At 39.9% G+C, this 21642-nt stretch overlaps 2 protein-coding genes across 7 annotated transcripts in view; one reads left to right on the top strand and one right to left on the bottom strand.

Moving 5' to 3' along the window:
• Nucleotides 1–7009, top strand: part of LOC105213349 (UNC93-like protein) — a 28970-nt gene extending 21961 nt beyond the window's left edge. The window contains exons 2-9 of the mRNA XM_011186084.3: nt 386–927; nt 4676–4776; nt 4837–5028; nt 5139–5388; nt 5454–5613; nt 5681–5948; nt 6016–6178; nt 6596–7009. Of these exons, the coding sequence (XP_011184386.2) occupies nt 413–927; nt 4676–4776; nt 4837–5028; nt 5139–5388; nt 5454–5613; nt 5681–5948; nt 6016–6178; nt 6596–6662 (1716 nt within the window). The 5' untranslated portion in view covers nt 386–412 and the 3' untranslated portion in view covers nt 6663–7009. The remainder of the gene's footprint in view (nt 1–385; nt 928–4675; nt 4777–4836; nt 5029–5138; nt 5389–5453; nt 5614–5680; nt 5949–6015; nt 6179–6595) is intronic.
• A 276-nt stretch (nt 7010–7285) lies between these two features.
• The window catches only part of LOC105213350 (pneumococcal serine-rich repeat protein), a 289615-nt gene continuing 275258 nt past the window's right edge, over nt 7286–21642 (bottom strand). For 4 of the 6 annotated variants that reach the window (XM_054233140.1, XM_054233139.1, XM_011186085.3 and 1 more), the window contains 9 exons: nt 20076–20451; nt 18555–19328; nt 16564–18451; nt 15885–16273; nt 11132–11312; nt 10182–10235; nt 9417–9500; nt 9167–9315; nt 7286–9069 (listed from right to left, as the gene is read on the bottom strand). In XM_054233140.1, the coding sequence (XP_054089115.1) occupies nt 8945–9069; nt 9167–9315; nt 9417–9500; nt 10182–10235; nt 11132–11312; nt 15885–16273; nt 16564–18451; nt 18555–19328; nt 20076–20451 (4020 nt within the window). In that variant the 3' untranslated portion in view covers nt 7286–8944. The remainder of the gene's footprint in view (nt 9070–9166; nt 9316–9416; nt 9501–10181; nt 10236–11131; nt 11313–15884; nt 16274–16563; nt 18452–18554; nt 19329–20075; nt 20452–21642) is intronic. The other 2 variants (XM_054233142.1, XM_054233143.1) reach the window with 2 other exon arrangements.

The following is a 21642-nucleotide window of genomic DNA, read 5'->3' as shown; positions in this document are numbered from 1 at the left end:
TTGCTGTGATGAAGTACTCACAAAGCAATAAATGAAAAGAAGATTCGAATGATTTTGTAATTACTGACATCCATCAACTTAAAAAAAAATAAATGATGAACTCTGTTGCCGCATTCGTAGACTTATGGTCGTCTTCCATTGACTTATACAAATATTTAATGGGCTAATTGATGTAGAGGAAGAGAATAGAGCTCTCAATTTCTCATAAAAAAATATCACAGCTTTCTTTATAAAATTGGAGCAAAGAATATTTTTCTTTATGCTATTTCTCAAAACAATTGTACATTTGCCCAACGCTTCTAAGCCATCAACAACCGCAACTGTATATTTATGCTGGCCATTAAAAATGCTGCATTAATTTTTCTTTCTTTGTAACCACTTCCAGCGACCGCAACAGTAATTATCCGTCATCATGGGCAATTTGACTTCTTCGAGCGCCACGTCGATGGACATTAATCCCAGAATGGTTGACAATGAGAACCGCAATCACAGGCACAGTTACAATGTCACCGATCAACTCAGCGATGACGAATCGCCCAATAATCATAATGGCAATACAAACAGCAGCAGCAACAACAACAACAATACGAGCAACATAATAATCACACTGCATAATGGTCCGAGTAACGGTAATGGCATTGGGAATTCGAATGTCGATATAAATGGCAGCTCAGTGACCGGCAATGGCAACAGCAATGGCGCAGCTAAAGTGCCAGCGCGTACATATGAGCCACGCGAAAGGCACATCATCACGAAGAACGTCATTGTTATTGGTCTAGCATTTATGATACACTTCACAGCGTTCCACGGCACTTCGAATCTGCAGAGTTCGGTGAATTCGGACAAGGCGCTGGGCACCACAACGCTCGCTGTCATTTATGGTTCGCTGATTTTATCCAATATTTTTCTACCCATGACAGTGATAAGGTGAGTACGCCTGTGTGTGTGTGTGTATTTGTGAAACTCTTGTTATTATTTGCTGAATTAAAGCGCTACGCTTACACACATATGTGTTGTGAAATAAACGTATAATATCGAACATGAGTCTACAATATATAAATGTACATATATTTACATAATTAATGTGTGTGGCACTGTAATGAAATTTAATCGCCTGCACACGCTAGCTTTCACATACAAAGCAGAATAGAATATGTAATGAAAATTTAGTAGTGAAGTTCGCTTTAAAATGTAATTATATCTAGAATTACTAATGAAACAAAATATTAACGCATTCTATAGATATATTTTAAATGCGAAATGTAAGCAAACTGCCTGAAATTATCGTGCCAACACTTGATTTCTAAAAGTTTAACAATTTAATTCACATGATCTCTCAAATTATAAACAAACCTAATATAACATTAAGCTCACATCACGCCATCCCTCCTAATCCAAACAAACTTGACCTCACAGTATCACTAGACCATACGCAAACCTGACCTAAGGTGATCCCACAAACTATAAACCAACCTCACATCACGCCATCCCTCCTTATACTAACAAACTTGGCCTCATAGGATCCCTATACCATACGCAAACCTGACCTCTTGTCATTGACCTCAGCCCAAAAAGTAAACAAACACCTGTCAAAGGTCATTGACCTCGACCAAAATGTAAACAAACCCCGGCCAAAGGTCATTGACCTCAGCCCAAAATGTAAACAAACCTCTTGTCACGTGACCACTGAATGAAAACAAATCAGAAGTCACGTGATCACCAAAATCGCGTGGCATGAGGTTTGTTTACATTTTGGAGATCACGTGACATGAGGTTTGTTTACATTTGGGGGTCACGTGACTTTTGGTTTGTTTACATTTGGTGGTCACGAGATAATTTTTGTTTTTTATTTATTGAGACTTATGGATTCACGCACATTCGGACAATCTAGATTTATATCTAACGTAGCAAACATAGTGATTTTCATTTTTCTTTTTCAGTTTATTTATTTTATACAGTTTTGCTGGCACCTGAAAGCTTTTACATGGCTTCTTTGCATTGCGTGAGTTCGCCGGCAACCGGACGCAGCCCTTCTTTACCTGTTTATTTATGTACTGTGCTTTTGTTATTTATGTAGTCGGAAATGCTAGCACTTCCTTCTTTTACCCTTGATTTATGCTACGGTATTGTTTGCTTGTATGATTGTATGCTTGTATTTACTTTTGTAGCAAGCTTTTAAAGCTGTAAATAGTACAGTAATTTAAGTTCAACTTCACTGGGGAAAGTGGTTAGTGGAAATCAGAGTAATTGATTTGGCTTCGAAATGTGCGAGAATTGTTGAACTATCTTGTTGGAATTTTGTATACATCAGGCATGAAATGGTTTATTTAGTGAGCTTATTTAATGCACTATTAATACAAATGAGCACTTGACTTAGTCTAACTACTTAAGTGGCACATATGTTAACTCAATATAGCCTGTAAAGATTCGGCATTATTTGCCAGCTTTAGTACTTTAAAAGATTAACTCTTCATTTGTTTAGTGAAATTCAACTCGGCATTAGAAAATCTACGCTATCAACCCATTCAATTGTATTTGAACATTCTCTTCTATATATACATACATATTTACTATATTAATTGCATAGCCTTAGTTTCCTACTGCATTACAATAACAATAAATCTTAATACAAATGGAAGAGAGTTGAAGCGAAAGCCATTAAAGATAAGACCATACCAAGCTTAGCTAAGGAGATGCTGAGATGTAAAGTGAATTGTGAATTTGTTGCTATGCGCATTGGCAAGGTTTTGTTTGCTTAGATGAGGATTAAAATGTGCAACAGTTGTTGTGTTCGCCCTTATGTATTAATATTGATAATTGTGTCATTGCTTTTAGTGGAGAGGGGAACAAAAATTAATTGCAAATAATGACCGAAAGTTGAAATTATTTGTAATAAAATGAAAAATTATTATTATTAACCCAAACGATTACCCTCCTCCCGCCCAACCGACGCGTGGGGCACAGTCCGCATACGAGCGGAATTTGCCGAGTCTAGAAAGGCAAGAGATTTTTAAGCGTCCGGTTCTCAAACTGCTTAGCTACAGAAAGAAACATTTCAACAGCTGAGATTTAAAAATATATAAAAACAAAAAGTTAAAAATTTCTGAATATTATTTATTAAGAGAAGACAAAATAGTTTTTTTGATGCTAAATATTGAGTCAGATGGATCAAATGTGCTGGAATGCGAATTAAAATCATGACATATTCGGCAGAATGGTTCATTTAACTCAAAATTTGTTCTAGAAGATTTTAGAAATAATGGTCTAAACTGCCTGGATGAACGCAATGGGACATTAAACTTAATATCAGACAAAAGGAATGAACTACAAACTAAACCATTCAGAAGTTTTACTAGAAAAATTATACCTAGCATTTCTCTGCGACTAGTGAGTGTGGGAAGACTTATAAGTTTTAAACGACTAGTATACGGGGGAAGATTCAATCTTGAATTGAATATTGTGAAATATATTTTTCAACTTTAACTAAAAAGCCTCAGCAGCCTCTATTAAACTACCGTTTTCATTACAATAGCAACAATGTTAGCTTTCACTCATTCTCTAAAACTGTATGGCCGTCATGTATTGCTTTTTTAATAACTTTTATTTGTTGATACAGCTGTTATGCGCCATGAAAGCAGCATGAAGCCTAGCAGCAGCAGCAGCAGGTTAGACAGCTAAGCAAAACAAACACACACACATATTCACCCACACACTTAAAATATACGCCGACTAAGTCTGCTTAGTGTGTAAGCGGGTCGGGCTCAACAAGGAGGCGGGTCAAACTATGCTACAACAAACATAACGGCACTATTACTAAGTGCTCTCCCCTGCGGCACACTGGGCCGACTGTGTGTTATGCAACTCGTGCAAATATCCGACACTTTGTTTGCCTGTTTCTGCTATTAGTTTTGCTGTTGTTGTACGCTTGTATTTAGTTGTTTCGCATTGTTGCAACTGCGCTTCGGTGTTGGTGTTGGGGGCTTGTGCCACCGTTCAATTGTTTACAGAAGAAATGCGAGCGTGTAATCGTAAATTGTAGGGCCTATTTTAATATGTGGCGATATTGCATGGCAGGATTAGCTACCGAGTTTGGCTGGATTGCTTGCATGAGGGAGAGGATGTGATTTTAGAACATTATTAGATAAAAAAGTTTATTTTGTTTAGTATTTTTCAGTGAGGATGTAGACTGCTTCAATGAGGCAGACACATTTTCACAGTTTAAAGATATTTTTATAGGTTTTTTGTTAGACCTTTAATATACTCTGCCCGCAACTTGTCCTATTCTTGTACATTCAGAGTTCATAGAGTCGAAGTACTTTAACACAACCTGCTTAGCTTTAGTCTAAAACAGAGAGAGAGATATCTCTTAAGTGCGGAATATTTGTAAATAAAATTCACTTTTTGAACCTCAGACGCTAGAAGCTAGACTCTTTATCTGAATATGCATGAAGACTATCAATCCGAATATATCGGGATTATTATAATTTGCCTTTAACTTCTCTGGCTTAGAGCCTGTTTATTCGCGACTGAGAACATTTTGAATAAGGAAGGAAAGAGAAGAAGGAGAAATTATTCCTTAGTCATTGTCTTAGTGTTATAATTAATAGTTGTATCTAATACCTCTTATATATATAATATCTGAGTGGCAAACATTGTAATGAAATAATATTTCCAGATGGTTTGGCTGTCATCTGACTATGGCTTTGTCATTCTTCGCCTATATGCCGTTTATTGCTGCACAGTTTTTTCCACGCTTTGAGACGCTGATACCAGCAGGTAAGTTCTTTTCATTATACGAGTATTATTTAGAAACCCAAAATCAACGAACCCTTACAGGTTTAATGGTTGGCTTAGGCGGTGGACCCTTGTGGTGTTCGAAGTGCACTTATCTCTCAACAGTCGCTGAGGCGCTGACTAAAGTTCGCGGCAATGAGTCGCGCAAGGATGTGAATACCGTGAAATTCTTTGGACTCTTCTTTATTTTCTATCAAATGGCACAGGTTTGGGGAAATCTGATATCTTCTTCAGGTGATTACAAGAGCTTGGATTATTTTTTTACATCAAAGTTGTTGTCGATTATTTTCTAATAAATTCCTTATTATCTCTCTCTCGCTCTTTATTTTACACTATCCTAACAGTATTATCTTTCACTTCTTCCGCCGTTGAGGAGGTGAATGCCACACTTGAAGCGCTCGTCACGCCTCCACCCTCGGAAAGTAATGTGGGTGAGATCTGTGGTGCGCGCTTCTGTCCGGGCATTGGCGCTGAGGTGAATCCGAATTTGACGCCACCCGAACCGGCGCAGATTCAGCTGCTTACCTCGATCTTCCTCATTTGTATGGCCATCGCTGTGGTGCTAATGATGTTCGGCGTCAACTCGCTGAAACGGTAAATAATATTATTCCTTATTTTAAGTATTTTCGGCTCATAAATGTTCTTCTTTCACTATACAGTTATGGCGTTCGTCGCAACGACTCCGGCGACGGCTTGTCTGGCTTGCGTTTGCTTACAGTCACATTAAATTTATTGCGCAAGCGTCGCCAACTGCTCATTTTACCCATTACAATGTTTATTGGCTTGGAGGAAGCCTTCTTGGCCGTGGACTATACGCGCGTAAGTTATTTTCATATTATAAAACTATTTTGGATTGCATTTATATTTTATCTCTCAATTATTGCAGTCCTTTGTCGCCTGCGGTTGGGGCATTTCGAAGATCGGTTTCGCCATGATCTGCTTTGGCGTTGCCAACGCCATCGCGGCTGGCATTGCCGGCGCTCTGGTCGAGAAATTGGGTCGCATCACGCTGTTCGTCGCTTGTGCGCTGCTGAATGCCTCGCTCTTCGTCTACATGTTTCTCTATGAAGCGCGCGAGGGTGATTATATCATGTATTGCGCATTCGCGGCGATTTGGGGCATCTGCGATGGTGTGTGGTTGGTCGTGGTGAATGGTGAGTTTGGTTGTTGTCTTTGCTAATTGTAGACAACTCTTATTTTATTGTATCTCTCTACTTGCAGCTTTTTATGGCATTCTCTTTCCGAACCACCTCATCGCTGGCTACAGCAACTTCCGTTTGTGGGAATCGACAGGTTCTGTTATTGGCTACATAATCAGTTCACAGTTGTGCACATCCACAAAGTTGGTCATACTGCTATGTGTGCTGGGCATCGGTAGTGCAGGGTGAGTTGATGAGAAGAAATAAATGGAATTTGTGATGAATTTGCGATTGTGAATGATTTATATAGAAAATATATTTAAGCAATATGGTGTGACGGCTGAGGTTAGACATTCATATTCGAAAGCTTTTTCTTTGAAATGCTTTTACATAGCAAAATATGTCAAATTTCTTTGCAAAATTTTATGGAAATTTCTTTGAATTAATTTGAGATACATGCCCTTATTGGATACAGTAAGCGAAGTAAAGTTTTCGCATTGGTTCCTGTAGTTAGGCTATGTCAGAAGAGTAAAGCTCTTCAGTCGAAAAAATTTGAGAAAATTGGCTTAATTCAATGCTTTGTTTATATATTTTTGCTTTTTATTATTAGTTTAATACAATGTATATTTCAAAATCATATTTTCTGTTTTTTTTTTTTACAGTTATGGCATCACCGAGTACCGCCTACGCAGAAAGCAAAAAGCTCTGGAGCTTATGTTAAGTGATTGAAAAAGCTTTTAAAATCTTGTTTTTATTTTAGTAAGAGGAAAAAACGATTGTGTTAAAGTTTTTTTTAGAAAAATAATGTAGAAATAATATTATTATTTTTTTTTTATAATTTTAAAAATAATGGATTATAAAACTTATTTTTTTTTGTGTTATAGCCGTTGCAGTAACAAAGATCACTCCATAAATGAATTCTTTAATATTTTATACTACTGAGCTGACAGTTTTTGACCAAATTTAAAACCACTTCCCTTCCAGCTCGGTAGACCGGTTTGTCGTAGCACCATACCACCGAGTATTTATCTGTTTGAGCGCTTGAATAAAACTCCATTTTCCGTTTATATTCTTGATTTTGGTTTTTTATTACAATCCATTTAAATAAGTTCACGCATACACACGTATTTCATTATTTCAATAATTCATTATTTAGTTATTTTAATGTTAGTACATTTTTGGGGGGTCTTTCATCATATTTCACGTAGCTATGCACAGCGTAACATAACCACACTTACTTATACATAAAGCTTAATTACATTAACTTTATTTATATTTATTTTATTAATTTTTTTCTTATTATCAGCTTTCGTTTGTCTAAATTACAAGTATTCCACTGAATCTATTGCCTTGCGGTCGTCACTTAGCTCTAAATAGTACGCTTTGCTTTAAATTTAAACCGTTATTTTAGTATTTATCATTAAAATTACATAATTAATACAGTATTTTATGTGGATAGCTTGTTGTTAGTGGGTTAGTCATTTAGATTATTTTTTTATAGACCTTTTCAAAGACTTATTTTCATTAAGCGCTGAATTATTTAATATTGCTAGTGGAGTTTAAATTATTAAAACTAATAATAAAAATAAAATTTTTTAATAAATTTTATATTGGCATACATTTTCAATTATTTCAAAAATTTTTTTTTTGTGTTTTAAATTAATTTTTAGTATCTAAAAATTATATAAAAAACAAATTATTTTTTAAATTGTTTTAAATTATTTATTTGTTTAAATTTTAAAAATATTTTTTATAATGTTTTCTAACTCATCAGTTAACTCATTTATTAACGCTAGATAGTTTGCAAATATTTTTTTTTCTTTTTTTATTAAATTATTTTTTTTTTAAATTATTTCTTTTTAATTTTTTTTTTTCAAAAGAGTACTTCAAAACTTAATTAAAAAAAAAAATTGGAAATTTAACAAAGGGAAACTGTTTTATTGCAGCTATATGATACACACTTAATAAACTAGCAGCTTATCTCGAATCTTAGTATTTTAATTTGCTTTTAGTTTGCTATTCGTATACAATGTTTAGTTGGACTAATTTAATTGGTTGCTAATATTTTTCTTATATTTTCATTTTACTGGTAATAATGCATACAAATAAACATAAATATTATTTGTAAAGACTGTTTTGAACATACACATACACATATATATGACACACCATTTACAATGTCATGGCTTTAATTTTTTTTAATTTTAGTATTCTCCGATTTATTATAATTTTTGTTTTGCAATTATTTATAAAGAAGCGCAGCTCAAACTCGCTAAACTAACGGTCTTTATACAGTAATTGTGTTTGGAAAAGTTGTTTGTTTCCAAAATTTACGAAATTTCATATTTTTAGCACATTTGAGCTGTCCGCATTTTGTTATTGTATTTTATGCATCAACTATTTACAGTTATACTAGGCATGTGGAGTTTTTTCACTGCTAATGTGACTATCATATCGCTTATACCGCCACAATACAGCTTGAAATATACAATAGAACTCTTCGTATACATACTTTTATGACAGACTGTTGCGACTGCGTAGGAGGAAAGTGTGGTACACTATGCTTTAAGCTTATCTAATTTAATTTTGCTGGGGGCAAACATATCTTCATGGCTATTTTGTCTTTTAGAACTCATGCAAGAGCTGTCTTTACAATCTTAGCCTGTGTGGTTGTTGTCTTAGTTTAGTAGAAATCAATAGCTAGCCATTAGAGTATTGAGTGTTGCCGTGCTTAAGTTATGTAATTACTTTACAAAATCATATATATTTGATGCATAAATAATGGAATAAATGCTGAAATAATTTACAGTTTGGAGCGCAGTGTCGAGCTCAAGCGAATACCAGTTTCCGCTAAGTCAAATTATTTTCCTTGCGAAGTACATAAGAAGCTTTCAAGCGAAACTTGGCAACAGCGCTTCTGCTTCCACTTCAATTATATTGGCCTTCTGCGCTCACTCGCCTTCCTTGTTCCTTCAAAATGTGCGCTGAAAGTGATCGAAGTGTGCGTCATCCTACACCATCCCTTTAGACATCATGCGCACGGTGTTCTTCAGCGCCTGTCGCTTGTTGCAGAACCAGATGCGTATCACCTCGCGCTCATAGCCTAATTGGTGCGCCAAACCGGTGATTTCCGTGCCTACAGTTGGGAGAGAGGAGAGAGAGTGCGTTGTTAGCAAAAAACCTGTTCCACTGGAAGGTTATGGGGGAATGTCATTTTCGAAATTACCACTCACCCGATGGATGTGTGTTGCGCTCGAAGTGCGCATTCAGCAGCTCCAGCGCTTGCGGTGTGAACGAAGTGCGCCGCTTGCGCTTCTTCGACGGCTCCACGCCTATATAATCGGTTAAATGGTTCTGACCAGATTTGTAGCGATTCCAGTGACTGTATGGGAGAGTGTGAAAAAAGAAAATATAAAGTTAGTTAGTAAAGTTCGTGTACGCGCTTGCGATCGTCGGCGTGTGGAACTTCTTCCATACTCTCACCTCTCTTCGGCCTCCTTCATCCAGCGCTCTAAGACTGGCTTAATTTTCTGTGCGCTCTTTGGCGTTATGTCCAATTTTTCAAACCTACGCGGAGTGGGTTCAGGTTTGAGAGAGTGAAAGGGGGTCATTGTAAGAGAGAGTTTTGAGAATTAGTAAAATTTAAAATTTCGCTTTAATAAAGCTACAGTTGCATGTGGGTGTTGGTGTGTGTATGGGCGTGTGGGCGTGGTAAGTATGCGCAAGTAGACTGTTAGAACTAACTGTGGAAGTTTTAAGTGCCAGGACATTGTCAAATGTGCTAAAAAGCGAGCAAATAAGTAAATTCACAAAATGTTGGTTTCAACGCCGCGACAATATTTTATTTGACATATCTTCTCTTCTTATTTATTTTTTTACTGTTCATATGATAAAGACTTTGGCAATGCCCTGGCCAATAAGCAATGAAGTGAGTATACCAAAAAAAATAAAAATAAAAATAAATATAAATGAACGGAAAGCGTTTTTCGGCGGCAAGCGGCGAGCGGAAAGCAAATTAATAAATAATTCTACAGCGCATACTTAGTGAATAATTATTTGTTGTTATTGTTGTTGTTTTTGTTATTGTGTTAGTCGTTTTAGTTATGTATGTAATTGAACTGCATTTTGGTTAGTCTACAAACTACTTTCTACTTTTGTTAGTTAGATACTTTAAGGCGTGTTCTTTTCTTTAGTTTCTTTGTTCTTAATTTTTAGTGTGTGTAAGTAAGTAGTTTTGGGGGCACGTACATGTTCTGCTGCTGCGACGACAATTGGGCGGCGTACATCTGTGCGGCGAGTGCACTGTTGCATTTGTTTTTGTATTGAATTGCATTTTAAATTGTTTTTGTTTTTTTTTTTTGTTTTCGTAGCGGAAAAGTATAAAATAAATAAATATATATTTCATTTTAGTTTGTTTGTCTCTCAATCAATCTGTGGGGATTTATTTTGTGTAAGCTTAAAATGAAATTATGCTTAAATGTCCTGGCACAGTAAAAAATCCAAAGAGCTTTCAGAACACAAGTACAATTTTGTATTGAATAATGAACATACGATGAGAATTTTCCATACGTTACAAAGCTTGTGATGGAAGCTTTCAAATTTGTATATAACAATTCGTTTTGGGTAGAAGCTGTCATCCTAAGAGGTAAAAAGCTTTTGCAAAAGTGAAAGCTTTCGAGAAGTGAAAGCTTTCATCCTAAGAGGTTAAATGCTTGCGCAAAAGTATGAAAGCTTCCTGCCGAGCTTTCTAAAATGAGAGCTGGAAAAACACTGAGTAAAAAGTTTTGATGAAAGTATGAAAGCTTTCTGTACAAGCTTTCTTCAAATTAGTGCTGAAAAAGCGCCTTCATGAATATTTCATTGGTATAAGCATTATAAATACTCAATGAAATTCCTGTATTTTAATAAGCTGTGTATATTTCATTGCTTTCAAATCACCGTAAGCCAAAAAATCAGGAGCTTTAAAAAAGCTTTAACTTTTTACTGCATTTAACTTTGGAAAACTTTGCAGACTACCGTGAACTTGTAGTTTATCAAATTACAAAATGTTGCTAATTTTTAATTTATACGACATATTTTTATAAAATCGATGATTTTGAATTAACTCAATTTTTCTTGTGTGTTCTGACAACTCTGAGCTCTTAAATTTATACATTTATTACTTTTTTTTAATATCAATAAATATATTGTCGCCTCACCTGCATATGGCGCTCTGACTGTAAGCCGGCCCCTCGGTCACCGATAACGCCTGCCCCACTTGTGTCTGCGTGAGGCCCAGTGAAAGGCGTCGCAACTTGAACGCTTTGGCAAATTCTTTGATCTCATCCAAATCGATGCCCTCAACGACATTGGTGGTGGCCTGATTGATGGTGGGCTCATCTGAAGGGAGTAAATAGAGAAAATGTGCGTGAGTTTGATGGAAAGAAAGATGATGGATGAAATGTGATAAAATCTAGAATCTCTCTAATCTCTCTACTACAAACTAGTGCTAATTCTTAGTTAATTTGCAAAGTAAACCAAAATTTATTATGATCCATTAAAAAGAAGGAAAACTTTTCAAACCGAAACTCACGTCAAGGCAGTCAAATTGAGTTACAGTTATTCGCGTAAAATAGATTGCCTCCATAAATAGTATCAAAATAATTGCATCTTTCGCTAACTTTATTTGTTGTTGTTGCATGTGCAGTTGTTGTACAAATTGTTGTGACATTTTGGCAAAGGTATTGTGACATGTAACAGTAAATAAATACGACGCTGCACATCGACATCGACGTTAATACGCAATTACCATTGCCGTTGATAAATTGAAGTTTGCAACAACAACAACGCACACATATGCATTTATCCTTGAATGCAAATTGCCGCAAGTCAATGAGACTTAGCAACCAAAGTAAGGAAGATTTGGCAAATCCGAGCATCAGTCACACATACGTCTTCTTAGCACCGCAGCGAAAGTTTAGCGACTTCTTAAAGACACATTTACTCACGCTCTCTCGGCGTCTTTCGGCAGCCGTCAAATGGCAATTACAAAGCAACAGCTAATAAACTTTGACAAGCTAGGCTTGTGGGAGCTTGAGGTAGGCGTAACGTAAAGAGCTTTCACGAAAGTATGAGCTTGGAGAAGCCGTAACGCAACACATCCACATAGATCCCAGCGAAAGAGTTAACTTTTACCTGCTTGCAGTTCTCATAAAATATGAATTCGTCTGTTGCTGCTCACTCACTTGTTGTTACTTCACAGCTTTTGTCGCACAAAAAGATTTGTTGATATCATTATGGATGCACAACACACTAACACAGTCTTCAAGAGTCTTCAACGATGTGTGTGCATGTGGGTATGAAGACATATTAAACACAAATTTTGTGAACGGATTTTCGTGAAAAGTTTTAGCGGATTTTGCGCATGGTTTTTCAAATTTAAACTTTTCAAGGCGACACAAATTCGCGAAATTTGGCTAATTAGTATTAAAAGTTTTGCGAACATATCAGATTTGATATTCTCAATCGTAGTGTAGGCAAATATTAATTGATGCGGCGTCAGATTATTCTAAAAGTTCATCTTTGTCGAATATAATCATTTTTGAGTCAAATGAAGAACAACAATTAAGCTTGTCATTGGCTGCTACTTGGAAATTCTTAGAAAGTTATCAGTAAAATAGAATCAATAAAAACTGAGAAAATGTGTGGATCTAAAACTCTACGGACATACACTTTGTTCGGTCTCACTGCACCGTCAGCAGTTCTTCCAGCCGAAAGATCAAATTTTCGGCAAATTTTTGCAGCAATTGAACCCGTAAGTCACTACTAAACATTGTTCAGGAGTAAATCTGTTCATAATGAAACGCCAAACCAAGCTGAGTATATGTAAATCGTAACAGCTGTCAAAACGACCAACTCCAATAAAAGTATAGCTTGATTGAAAACCACACATCTAAAAAGCATCCGTTAATTCACCAAAATAACAACAGCTAAAGCAAGTTTAATTGATCAGCGGAGAGTTTGAAGATCTCTCTTTAAGGTCTCTCAACTTAATACTGGACTTTTTCTGGTAACAATTTTTAATCAAGGTCATTCGAAGCTCTTTTCATCAGTGCTACCCATCAACCATATTTTTTTTTAGCATCAGTTACTTGTTCGTTTCGCCACTACCTAAATTCTGGTATGTCAAATATGAGAGTTGCTATACCATCCCATTTATATAAATGGTACTCCTATACCACATCACAATAATGCTAAGTACCTAGGAATCACCCTAGATGCTAAGCTTCGCTGGAAAGAGCATGTCAAGAAAAAGAGGTGTGAGCTTGATTTAAAATTTGCTAAGTTTTACCATCTGGTCAGTCGGAGATCCACGCTTTCAATCGCAAACAAGCTGTTTATATATAATCAAGTACTAAAGCCAATTTGGGGCCTTTATGGAGCTGATTGTGAAAACCAAAGGATAGCAAAGTGGTAATAGGGGTAGTCAAGTTTGAGCTGGGTTTAATATTGCTGAAATATTTTCCTAAATTAAGTTTATTTTTCCAATTCATCTCTTTGCTTCTCCCTTTCTAACAAATTTACAGTTATTTGTGCAGACTGCCCTGCAGGTTAAGCAGCGAATGATGGCTAATAAATCAGCGATTGACTGAAAAAACTCCATTACACGCTTGCCTCCGCAGTTGCGCCTCTGCGCCTCTGCGCCTCTGCAAGTGTATAAGTGCACCTATTTGTATGCCTGCTTGTGTAATGGACGGCGAACTGCGATGCAAATTTTTTATGGCTTCCAACGAAAATCGGAAAATCGCCGGTCTTAATTGTGTTTTTTAAGCATAGCAGCATAGTGGCGATAGTTTGCCAAAAATAAAAACCGAAAGAGGTTATTACTCCGCGTTCGCAGTTAGAAAATTAAGCAAAGACTGCCACTACACCACAAAGCACACACCGTGAGTGAGTGAGTGCAGGGAAGAGGGGTTGCGGCGCTGCAATAATAGGGGGAGTGGTTGTAATTTATGAGTGCGAGTCCGTACCTAGTTGTAGGTGCGATTGTGTACATGTGTGTACAAAATTTGCTGCATAAGTGCAAATATCCATGTCTGCAGGTGTGTGTGTATCTGTGTGTTCTCATTTGTTTGGCCAAGGGTGTGTGCGCTGTGTACGAATGTAGTACGAATGCAAAGAATTTGCTTTTAATTGGATCAATAATTGGATACTTTTTGCAGCTTTTTGCCAATTAAAGGTGAATATTTCAGCATATTACGGTGCTACAAGCAGATATTTACCTAATACACTCGTATCCATGTATGTGTGTATGTATGGATTTACATGGAAAAACACAAATGACTCGCATGTTAAAAAGAAGCAGAAGAATTGCATAATGAAATAGCAAATAAGCAGTAGAGTACACTAAAAATAACGCGGAAGTAGAGTGTAGAAGGAGGCTTGCTTTATTGGGTGGCAAGAACGGAAGTGGCAAGTTGATGCATTAGTGTTGTTGTTGTTGTTTTTATAATGTTTAGGAAAATTCTACACGGAAATTCAGTTTGTCAACGAAAAAGCCAGACTTAGCGAAAAGCGTCGCTTAAAGTCTTCGAAAACAGTCAACAGCTCGCTGTGGCAAGTCACAGAAGTTGCAACAAATTTCCGTAAAATTATTTATCGCCCAACTGTAAGAGAATATGCCGGAGACTATGACAACAAAAGCTTCTAGCGACGTTCGAAAGTTGTACTTAAATGTGCGCATAATTCATGCAACACGCGCCATGCAACCATGCAACTACAATATAACAGCGGCAACAACGAAACAATAACAATAACTTGCGGCACACAATGTTTGCCTTAATTACTCCTAATTGACGCTTACAAAACTCGAGTGCGCCATGACAGTAACACCAGCAACGTCGCTGCCTCAACGCAAGCGCTCCGTTAGCGCCGCGGACGAGGACTTTAAGATGTGGCAGCATCCTCGTTTGGCATTCAAGTGGAACGGTGTTTGTTTTTGCATTTAATGACACATTTCACTTGCAAACTAAGTGTAATAATAGTGACAACAACAACAACAATGAAAACAACAATATGTTGCAACATCAAAATATTTGTTAGTTAGTTGAATTATTGTTGTTGCCGCGGCAAGAGCTCCAGTTTCCAACTATTTTCAGCCTTGGTGTTGTTGCTGTTGCTGTTATTGCAGCCATTGTTGCTGCTAATGTTGCCATAATACCAAACGAATACCATGATGTCAGACACTGACAAGTAGCGCCGCGTGTTGCATGCAACACGGCAGCATGCAATAAGCTCCGTTGGCATAAACAAGCAGACAATCAGTAGTTGCTTAATTACTGCGCCGCCCAACAACAGCAATAACGGTGAGAGCGAGTGTGTGGAGGCGTGCGGCGCGCGAATCCCTCCAAAGACAATATGATGCTTTGCATAATGCTCGCACTTTTGTATTAATAAATAAATCAAAATGCACTCATCGACTTACAAGCGTCTTACACAAGCTCCTGCTACTGTCCTTGCCGCCGAAGGCAAATGCTCGTTGTAATTACAATAAAAATCCGCCTAACGGTATTGTGGAAGCTCTTGTGAGAGGTTTATGGTGCATATAAATGAGGAGACCGAGTGAAATGTACAGTTATATGTTTGTATGTACTCTTATTTGTCATGAATATTCGAACAGGTTAAAGAAAGACGGCTCAATCTACTAGAAATTCTCTCATATAGGCAAATTACTCTTGCTTCCTTAATCCTAAGAGTTATCATCGATTTCGTTATAATTTAGTATTGATGCAATTAAGATTCAATTGAGGACAAAATATCTATCAAATAAAAACCCTATTCTAACCTTAAAACTTGTAAGACATATCAGGAAATATTTCCAACAGCCATTTCACTGTCACTTAGGTTTCCTAATATGTTTGCTCTGACTCTTAAATTAGTTAAAGTATTGAAAAGAAATCGATCTTTACTCACTCGGTGAATCCATTAGCAGATCGTGTGCACCGCTCGAACCGTCCGTGCCATTCGGAGATAGTTGCGAAGTAGGCTCTCCGTGACCACTGCCGCTGACACGATCTCGTTCGCGTTCCCTCTCTCTTTCTCGTTCCCGCTCTCTTTCCCGCTCGCGTTCACGTTCGCGTTCCCGTTGCATTGACGAACTGGTTGTTGGGCTGAGCTTCATCGCGTGCATGCCGTGGTGTGGGTGGTGCACCAAATGCGAGGCGGATGAGGTGTTTATACCGAGCGATGACGAACCCAGGCCCGGTGAGGTGGGCGAAGCAGACGATGCACGTATCGCGGTAGCTGATGGCGGACCCAGCGATTTCGTTATGGTCAATTCACCGTTTGCGGAGGCGGAGAGTCTGCAATATAAGTAGAGCGGATAATTAATTGGTACTTAAATGCATTAAGTTGTTGTGTGCTTATTCTTTGATGGCACCAACTTTATGTGAGCCGCTATCAATTTTGCGAGTTTTAATAAAGTGCTTTCACTGATATACAACCATTAAAAGTTATTTCGTGGGCCCAAAGGCACATATTAATTTTCCTCTGCTCTGAAGTCTAATTAGCAAACCACAAGCGCACTTTGCAGCGTTCCACTATTGTGCTACCCAGTGGCGGTCTGTGAAATTTCGTGCCCCTATGAACTTACCTATTAATGCTGTTGAGCATGCTGGCCGCCGAAGATTGTCCACTGCCCAGGCCAACCGTTGCACCGCCGCCACCGACACCAATGCCCAGTGGAGATGTCCGCATCCCAGCGCCGCCATTTCCCAGGAAATCACGCTCATGCGGTGAGCCCATATTGTGTGCGTGTTGACCGTGCTGTTGTTGTTGTTGCTGCTGCTGTTGTTGATGTTGATGATGATGCAGATGTGTGATGGCTGCCACCGCCGCTGTCGACGATGGTGACGGCGAATGGGTGCGGAACAATTGGCCAGCAGTGCCGCGCAAAGGAGATGAATAGCCTCTTTCGTTGGATGTCGTCGATGTTGAAGACGACAATACGCCGCCGGCCGATGAGGCGGAAGCCGAACTTGTTGTGACGCCTGACGACAGCGTGTGCGGATGATGGTGTAGGCTGTGGTGTGCCTGATGATGGCTTTGGTGATGTTGGTGTGAGTGATGCCCGTGTTGGTGATGTTGATTGCCAGTTGCGGATGCTGAGGCGGATGCTGCTGACGCTGATGCATTCATTGAGGATGAGTTGGTATTGGAAGCGCACAACGAACCAGCGACCGAGGAGGAATTGCGGCCACTCACCGGCAATTGTGTTGAGTTGGAGCCAGAGCCTAGTGTAGGTGAAGATGAACGTCTCAAATGCTCGCGTTCACGTTCCCTTTCACGTTTGTTGGAATGATGGCTGAGGTTCATGCCACTGCAAGCGATGGCACTGGGACCATTGTTTAGAGAGCCGCTACCACGTGTAGGACTGCGTTTGTGATGCGTTTCTGTGCGTTCGGCGCGTTCACGTTCACGTTCTCGTTCTCTCTCCCTATCCCGTTCACGGTCACGCTCTCTTTCCCGCTCTCTCTCTCTATCCCTGTCACGGTCGCGTAACGTCATTGTACACGTCGAAGTAGACGAATTTGGGCGCGGCGATGGTGTCGAGCTCGTCTGGTGACCACTTCCTAATACATTACTGCGGTGATGAAAGTGATGATGGTGCGAACTTAGTCCTGGCGGTGGTGATGCACTCACATCCGGTGGCATATGCATTGACGCAGCCGAAGAACTTGAGTTTGCTGACTTTCCAATTTCCCGGTTGGGTGAGGCGAGCTCATCCACAGTATGTCGTAGAGAGTGGTGATGCGAGCCGCTGTGGTGTGCATGAGAGTGCATCGCATGATGGTGATGATGTCGCGGAGATGCTTCTTGCTTTATATGCAACTGCTGTTGAAGATGAAAAGCGGCTGCTGCTGCTGCTGCCGCCGCGGCGGTTTTTGTACTGGACGACGAACTTGTGTTGCCCGTTCGCTCTGCTACGCCACTGATGCTGTGCGGCGGGGGTGAACTGGGTGGAGAGTGACCACTTTCACTGTTACGCGCTGCGGCTGCTGCGGCGGCGGCAGCTAAATGCAAATCGCTCGACAGCGAGTGCGAATGTGCGGCGAGGTGATGGTGCGGCGGAGGTGGCAGATGGCCCAGGTGTGGTGGTGGCGGCGCCGATTGTTGTTCGCCGCGTTGTTGTTGAGCGTGATGCATGGCGTGATGTGTAGCCTGGGTCGAGGCGTGTAGGTGATGATTAGCAGCGGCCGCGGCAAACAATTCCGGATGCAAAGCGGCTAACAGCTGTTGCACGCTGCTCGAAAACAGGTTGGGTTTTAGTAAATTCGTCTGTGTTTGCGCAAGCTGAGGCAGCGTCGAAGCGTGTTGCAATGCGGCGAGCGCCGGTGGCAAGGGAGGTGGTAACAGTGCTTGTTGTTGCTGCTGCTGTTGTTGTTGGAATGATGCGAAAGCGCCGAAATTCTGCAAGAATTGCTCATTGGTGTTTATTTGCGGACTCACTGGTATGGTGAGAATGGTCTGCACGGCAATACCTGGGGAATAGAACGGTGCATGATCAATTTTATTTATTTTTTAGTTTGTAAGAAATAAATATTTCAAACTAAAAATTTACACAACTTATTGTTGGTTACTTACCCTGTGCCGTTGGAATGAGCAGCTGAGCGCCCTGCACGCCCTGCACCAACTGCCCGGATGCGAGTATCAGTTGCGGCATTTGGCCGCTGGTCGCCGATGTCGGCATCGCGGGTGGCGGTGAGGCGGTGGCCGCTGCACCAGCTGCTGCTGCAGCCGCCGCGGCTGCCGCTGCCGAGTTCAACACATTCGCCAACGTGTTCTGAGCCATTGTCTGCGCCTGCACCGAGCTCGAGTTGGGCGATGTGCTGCCGGTCTGGTCCTGACCACCACCGCAGCTGCCGGCATGTGACATGACTTTATTGTTATTATTATTAGAAGCCGCTGCGGCGGCTGCTGCTGCGGCCAGCACGTTCGATGCGGACAGCGCGTTGGGGGAACAAGGTGCGCTGTGTGGGCCAGTGGCACCAATTGGCGGCAGACAGGCACTAATGCCACCCGCACCACCGGCGCCAACAGTCAAATTGAGCGGTGAGTTGAGTGCTGCCGCCGCGGCTGCTGAGGCGCTGATGCCGGCCGCTAATCCCTGAAGACTTGCTAGTGCTGCTGCCGTCGCCGGTGTGACACTCTGTGCCACGCTAACCGGTGTGGCGGAGCCGCCAGGTGGCGTGTGCAAGTGCGGCAGCTGTGTGTGGTGGTGGTGGTGATGCTGATGCTGGTGTATGCCATTGCCGCCGTTGGAATGTTGTAGATGATGGTGCTGCTGTTGCTGTTGTTGTTGCTGCTGCTGGAGCGTGGCTAAATTTTGTAATTTTTGTAAATTTATCATGTCTTGCACTGCTGAGTGTACGGTTACGGTGTGTGCATAGTTATTATTGTTGTTGTGGCATTTTATGGTTTAGGTTGATGCGATTGTGTGTGGTGGCCAATGCGGTGCGGTTTGCGGCGTCGCAGTGTGTGTGTGTTGGTGGTAGAGTAAGGGAGTAAAAATGAGACAAGTTGCAAGTTATTAGTAAAATTTTGCGGATCGAGCTTTGATGAGTTAAATGCTGTGTTGTTCAGTGTTGCCTGTTCGATGTACTTAATGACCCGTCTGTGCTACGGTCTCGTGTGCTGCTTGTAAGTTAACAGTGCAGGTGTATGTGTATGTCTGTATGTGTTGTTGTTAAATGTCATTGAGCTTTGTTGCTTCTTTGTTTGCTCGATTAGTTGGACATTTATGAGGATTCCCTAAACGCTTACGGCATAGACAAGTTAATTGAAACAACTAAGGGCTCAAATTAAGCGAAACTGTGGACATTTCAGGGCTTGCGAAATGCTAAGCGGTCCTTAACTGGAGTTCGTTGTTGAGAGCATGAGCAGAGCCGCCTTTTTCTCTATATGTGCTTGTTTTTGTGTTTGAATATTCATTTCTATTAAAAATGTTAATAGAGCTCTAAACTCAACTGAATAAAATAAATTCTACCAAGAAAGAAGAAAATTTAAATGCTTTATGGTTACAAATTTTCAAAAAAATGTTGTATTGTTGTTATTGTGCCTTTTTCTATATTTTTTTTATAAAATTGGATCTCGATATGTACTCACTAGTTCCGTTTAGATGCGCCTGCGCTGCCGCTGCTGCCACCGCCAAAGCTGAAGCGGACGCCTTCGCTTGCTGCTCGTGATCCTCCGCGTCGGACAGGGGATTGAGATGATCGCGTGCATCACAATCCTCACCCACATCGGTGTCGATCTGCATCGGTTGCGGTGAAGTGGGCGGTGACAACTCATGTGATTCATGCGAATGCCGTGAGTGCGTGTCATTGTGATTGGCCAAAGACGCCGCCTTGGCTAAGCTTTGATAGAATTCCAATTCTTTGACGTGATCCTTCTCATAAGAGTTCTGCTGGTGCAATTCATGCAGACTGTTACTGCTAATCGGTGAGTTGAGTTTATGGCTGATGATGTCCTTATCATAGTCCTGGAGAGCGGAAGAGAAAAAGAAAATGGTGAAGACAAGAGTTACTGGCAATTCTTCTGAGTATTTTAAAGCGAATTAAATTATTGAGTATTATTATTTTTAGTATTCCAAATCACTTCACTTCACTTCACTCTATATTGCTCATTAAAAAATATCACTCATACGCACTGTAGTCCCTTAGTTGAAGGGAAAGTATCATAGCAATGAAACAAGCTACACATTACTAACTATTTCCCCAGTTCAGCAGTGTCTGAACAGAGCTCACATATGTTTATATGTGACGCTGTGTTTTTCAACAGATAACTGCCCGGCTTTCAACTGCCACATGTGGCAGGCAACATCGCGCATTAAGTGACTTTATTAAATTATATTTGTATTATGTAATTACACAATATGTTCGCTGACACGCTGATGAGGCGGCCAACTGCAATGCGTCGTGTAATGTGAGAGCATATGCAAATTCGCAATGAATTTTCCCAATCGAGTGTGGCGGATGTGTTGCCAGTTGCTGCTGCCAGTCTAATTGCGAATTTTCATAATTCCCTTAATAAGCGACACACACATCCAAAGAGCTGCTGAATGTTAGACTATGCGTTGAACAACCCGCACATTTGGCAAACTCACCGATAACAGGCATAATAGTAGTCATTTAATGTAATCTACCGTTGGTCAGTTGTTGTTTGTGTGTTTGTTGGTGTTTTTGTTGTACAATGTTAATAAGTTAAATGCAATTGCATTCGCTTGTCTTGTATTTAAAGCTTTTCACACGTTTGCATATTTTATTGCTGTGTTTATTTCGTTCATTTCGTTCATTTCGTTGTTTTTGTTATTATGTTAATTTATTGTAATGCAAGTGACACTAATTCATGCAGAACGTGCAACATTTGATTGCCGCTTTTAATGCAGCTCATTTGAATACTAGAAGAGGATGTAAATTAATCATGTGTGAACTGAATTGAATGTGGGACGTTGGTGTCCACAAGAGTGTGGATGCCACATGTTAGTTGTTGGTGTGAAAATTGTTATAGGAGAGGTGAGAGATGTGAAGGGGTTTACAGAGAGAATCACGGTCGAAAAAGAAGAAGCAAAAGCAAGTGGTAAATAGTTGAGACCCAAGATAGAAGAGAGCAAATCAGTTCATTTTTTATGTTTTGCTGGAGTATTGAAAATAATAGTCAAATCGAAGGGGGA

This window comes from Zeugodacus cucurbitae, chromosome 6 (genome assembly GCF_028554725.1).
Source record: "Zeugodacus cucurbitae isolate PBARC_wt_2022May chromosome 6, idZeuCucr1.2, whole genome shotgun sequence".
In the NCBI taxonomy this organism is placed as follows: domain Eukaryota; kingdom Metazoa; phylum Arthropoda; class Insecta; order Diptera; family Tephritidae; genus Zeugodacus; species Zeugodacus cucurbitae.
This window is presented reverse-complemented; position numbering and strand designations above follow the sequence as displayed.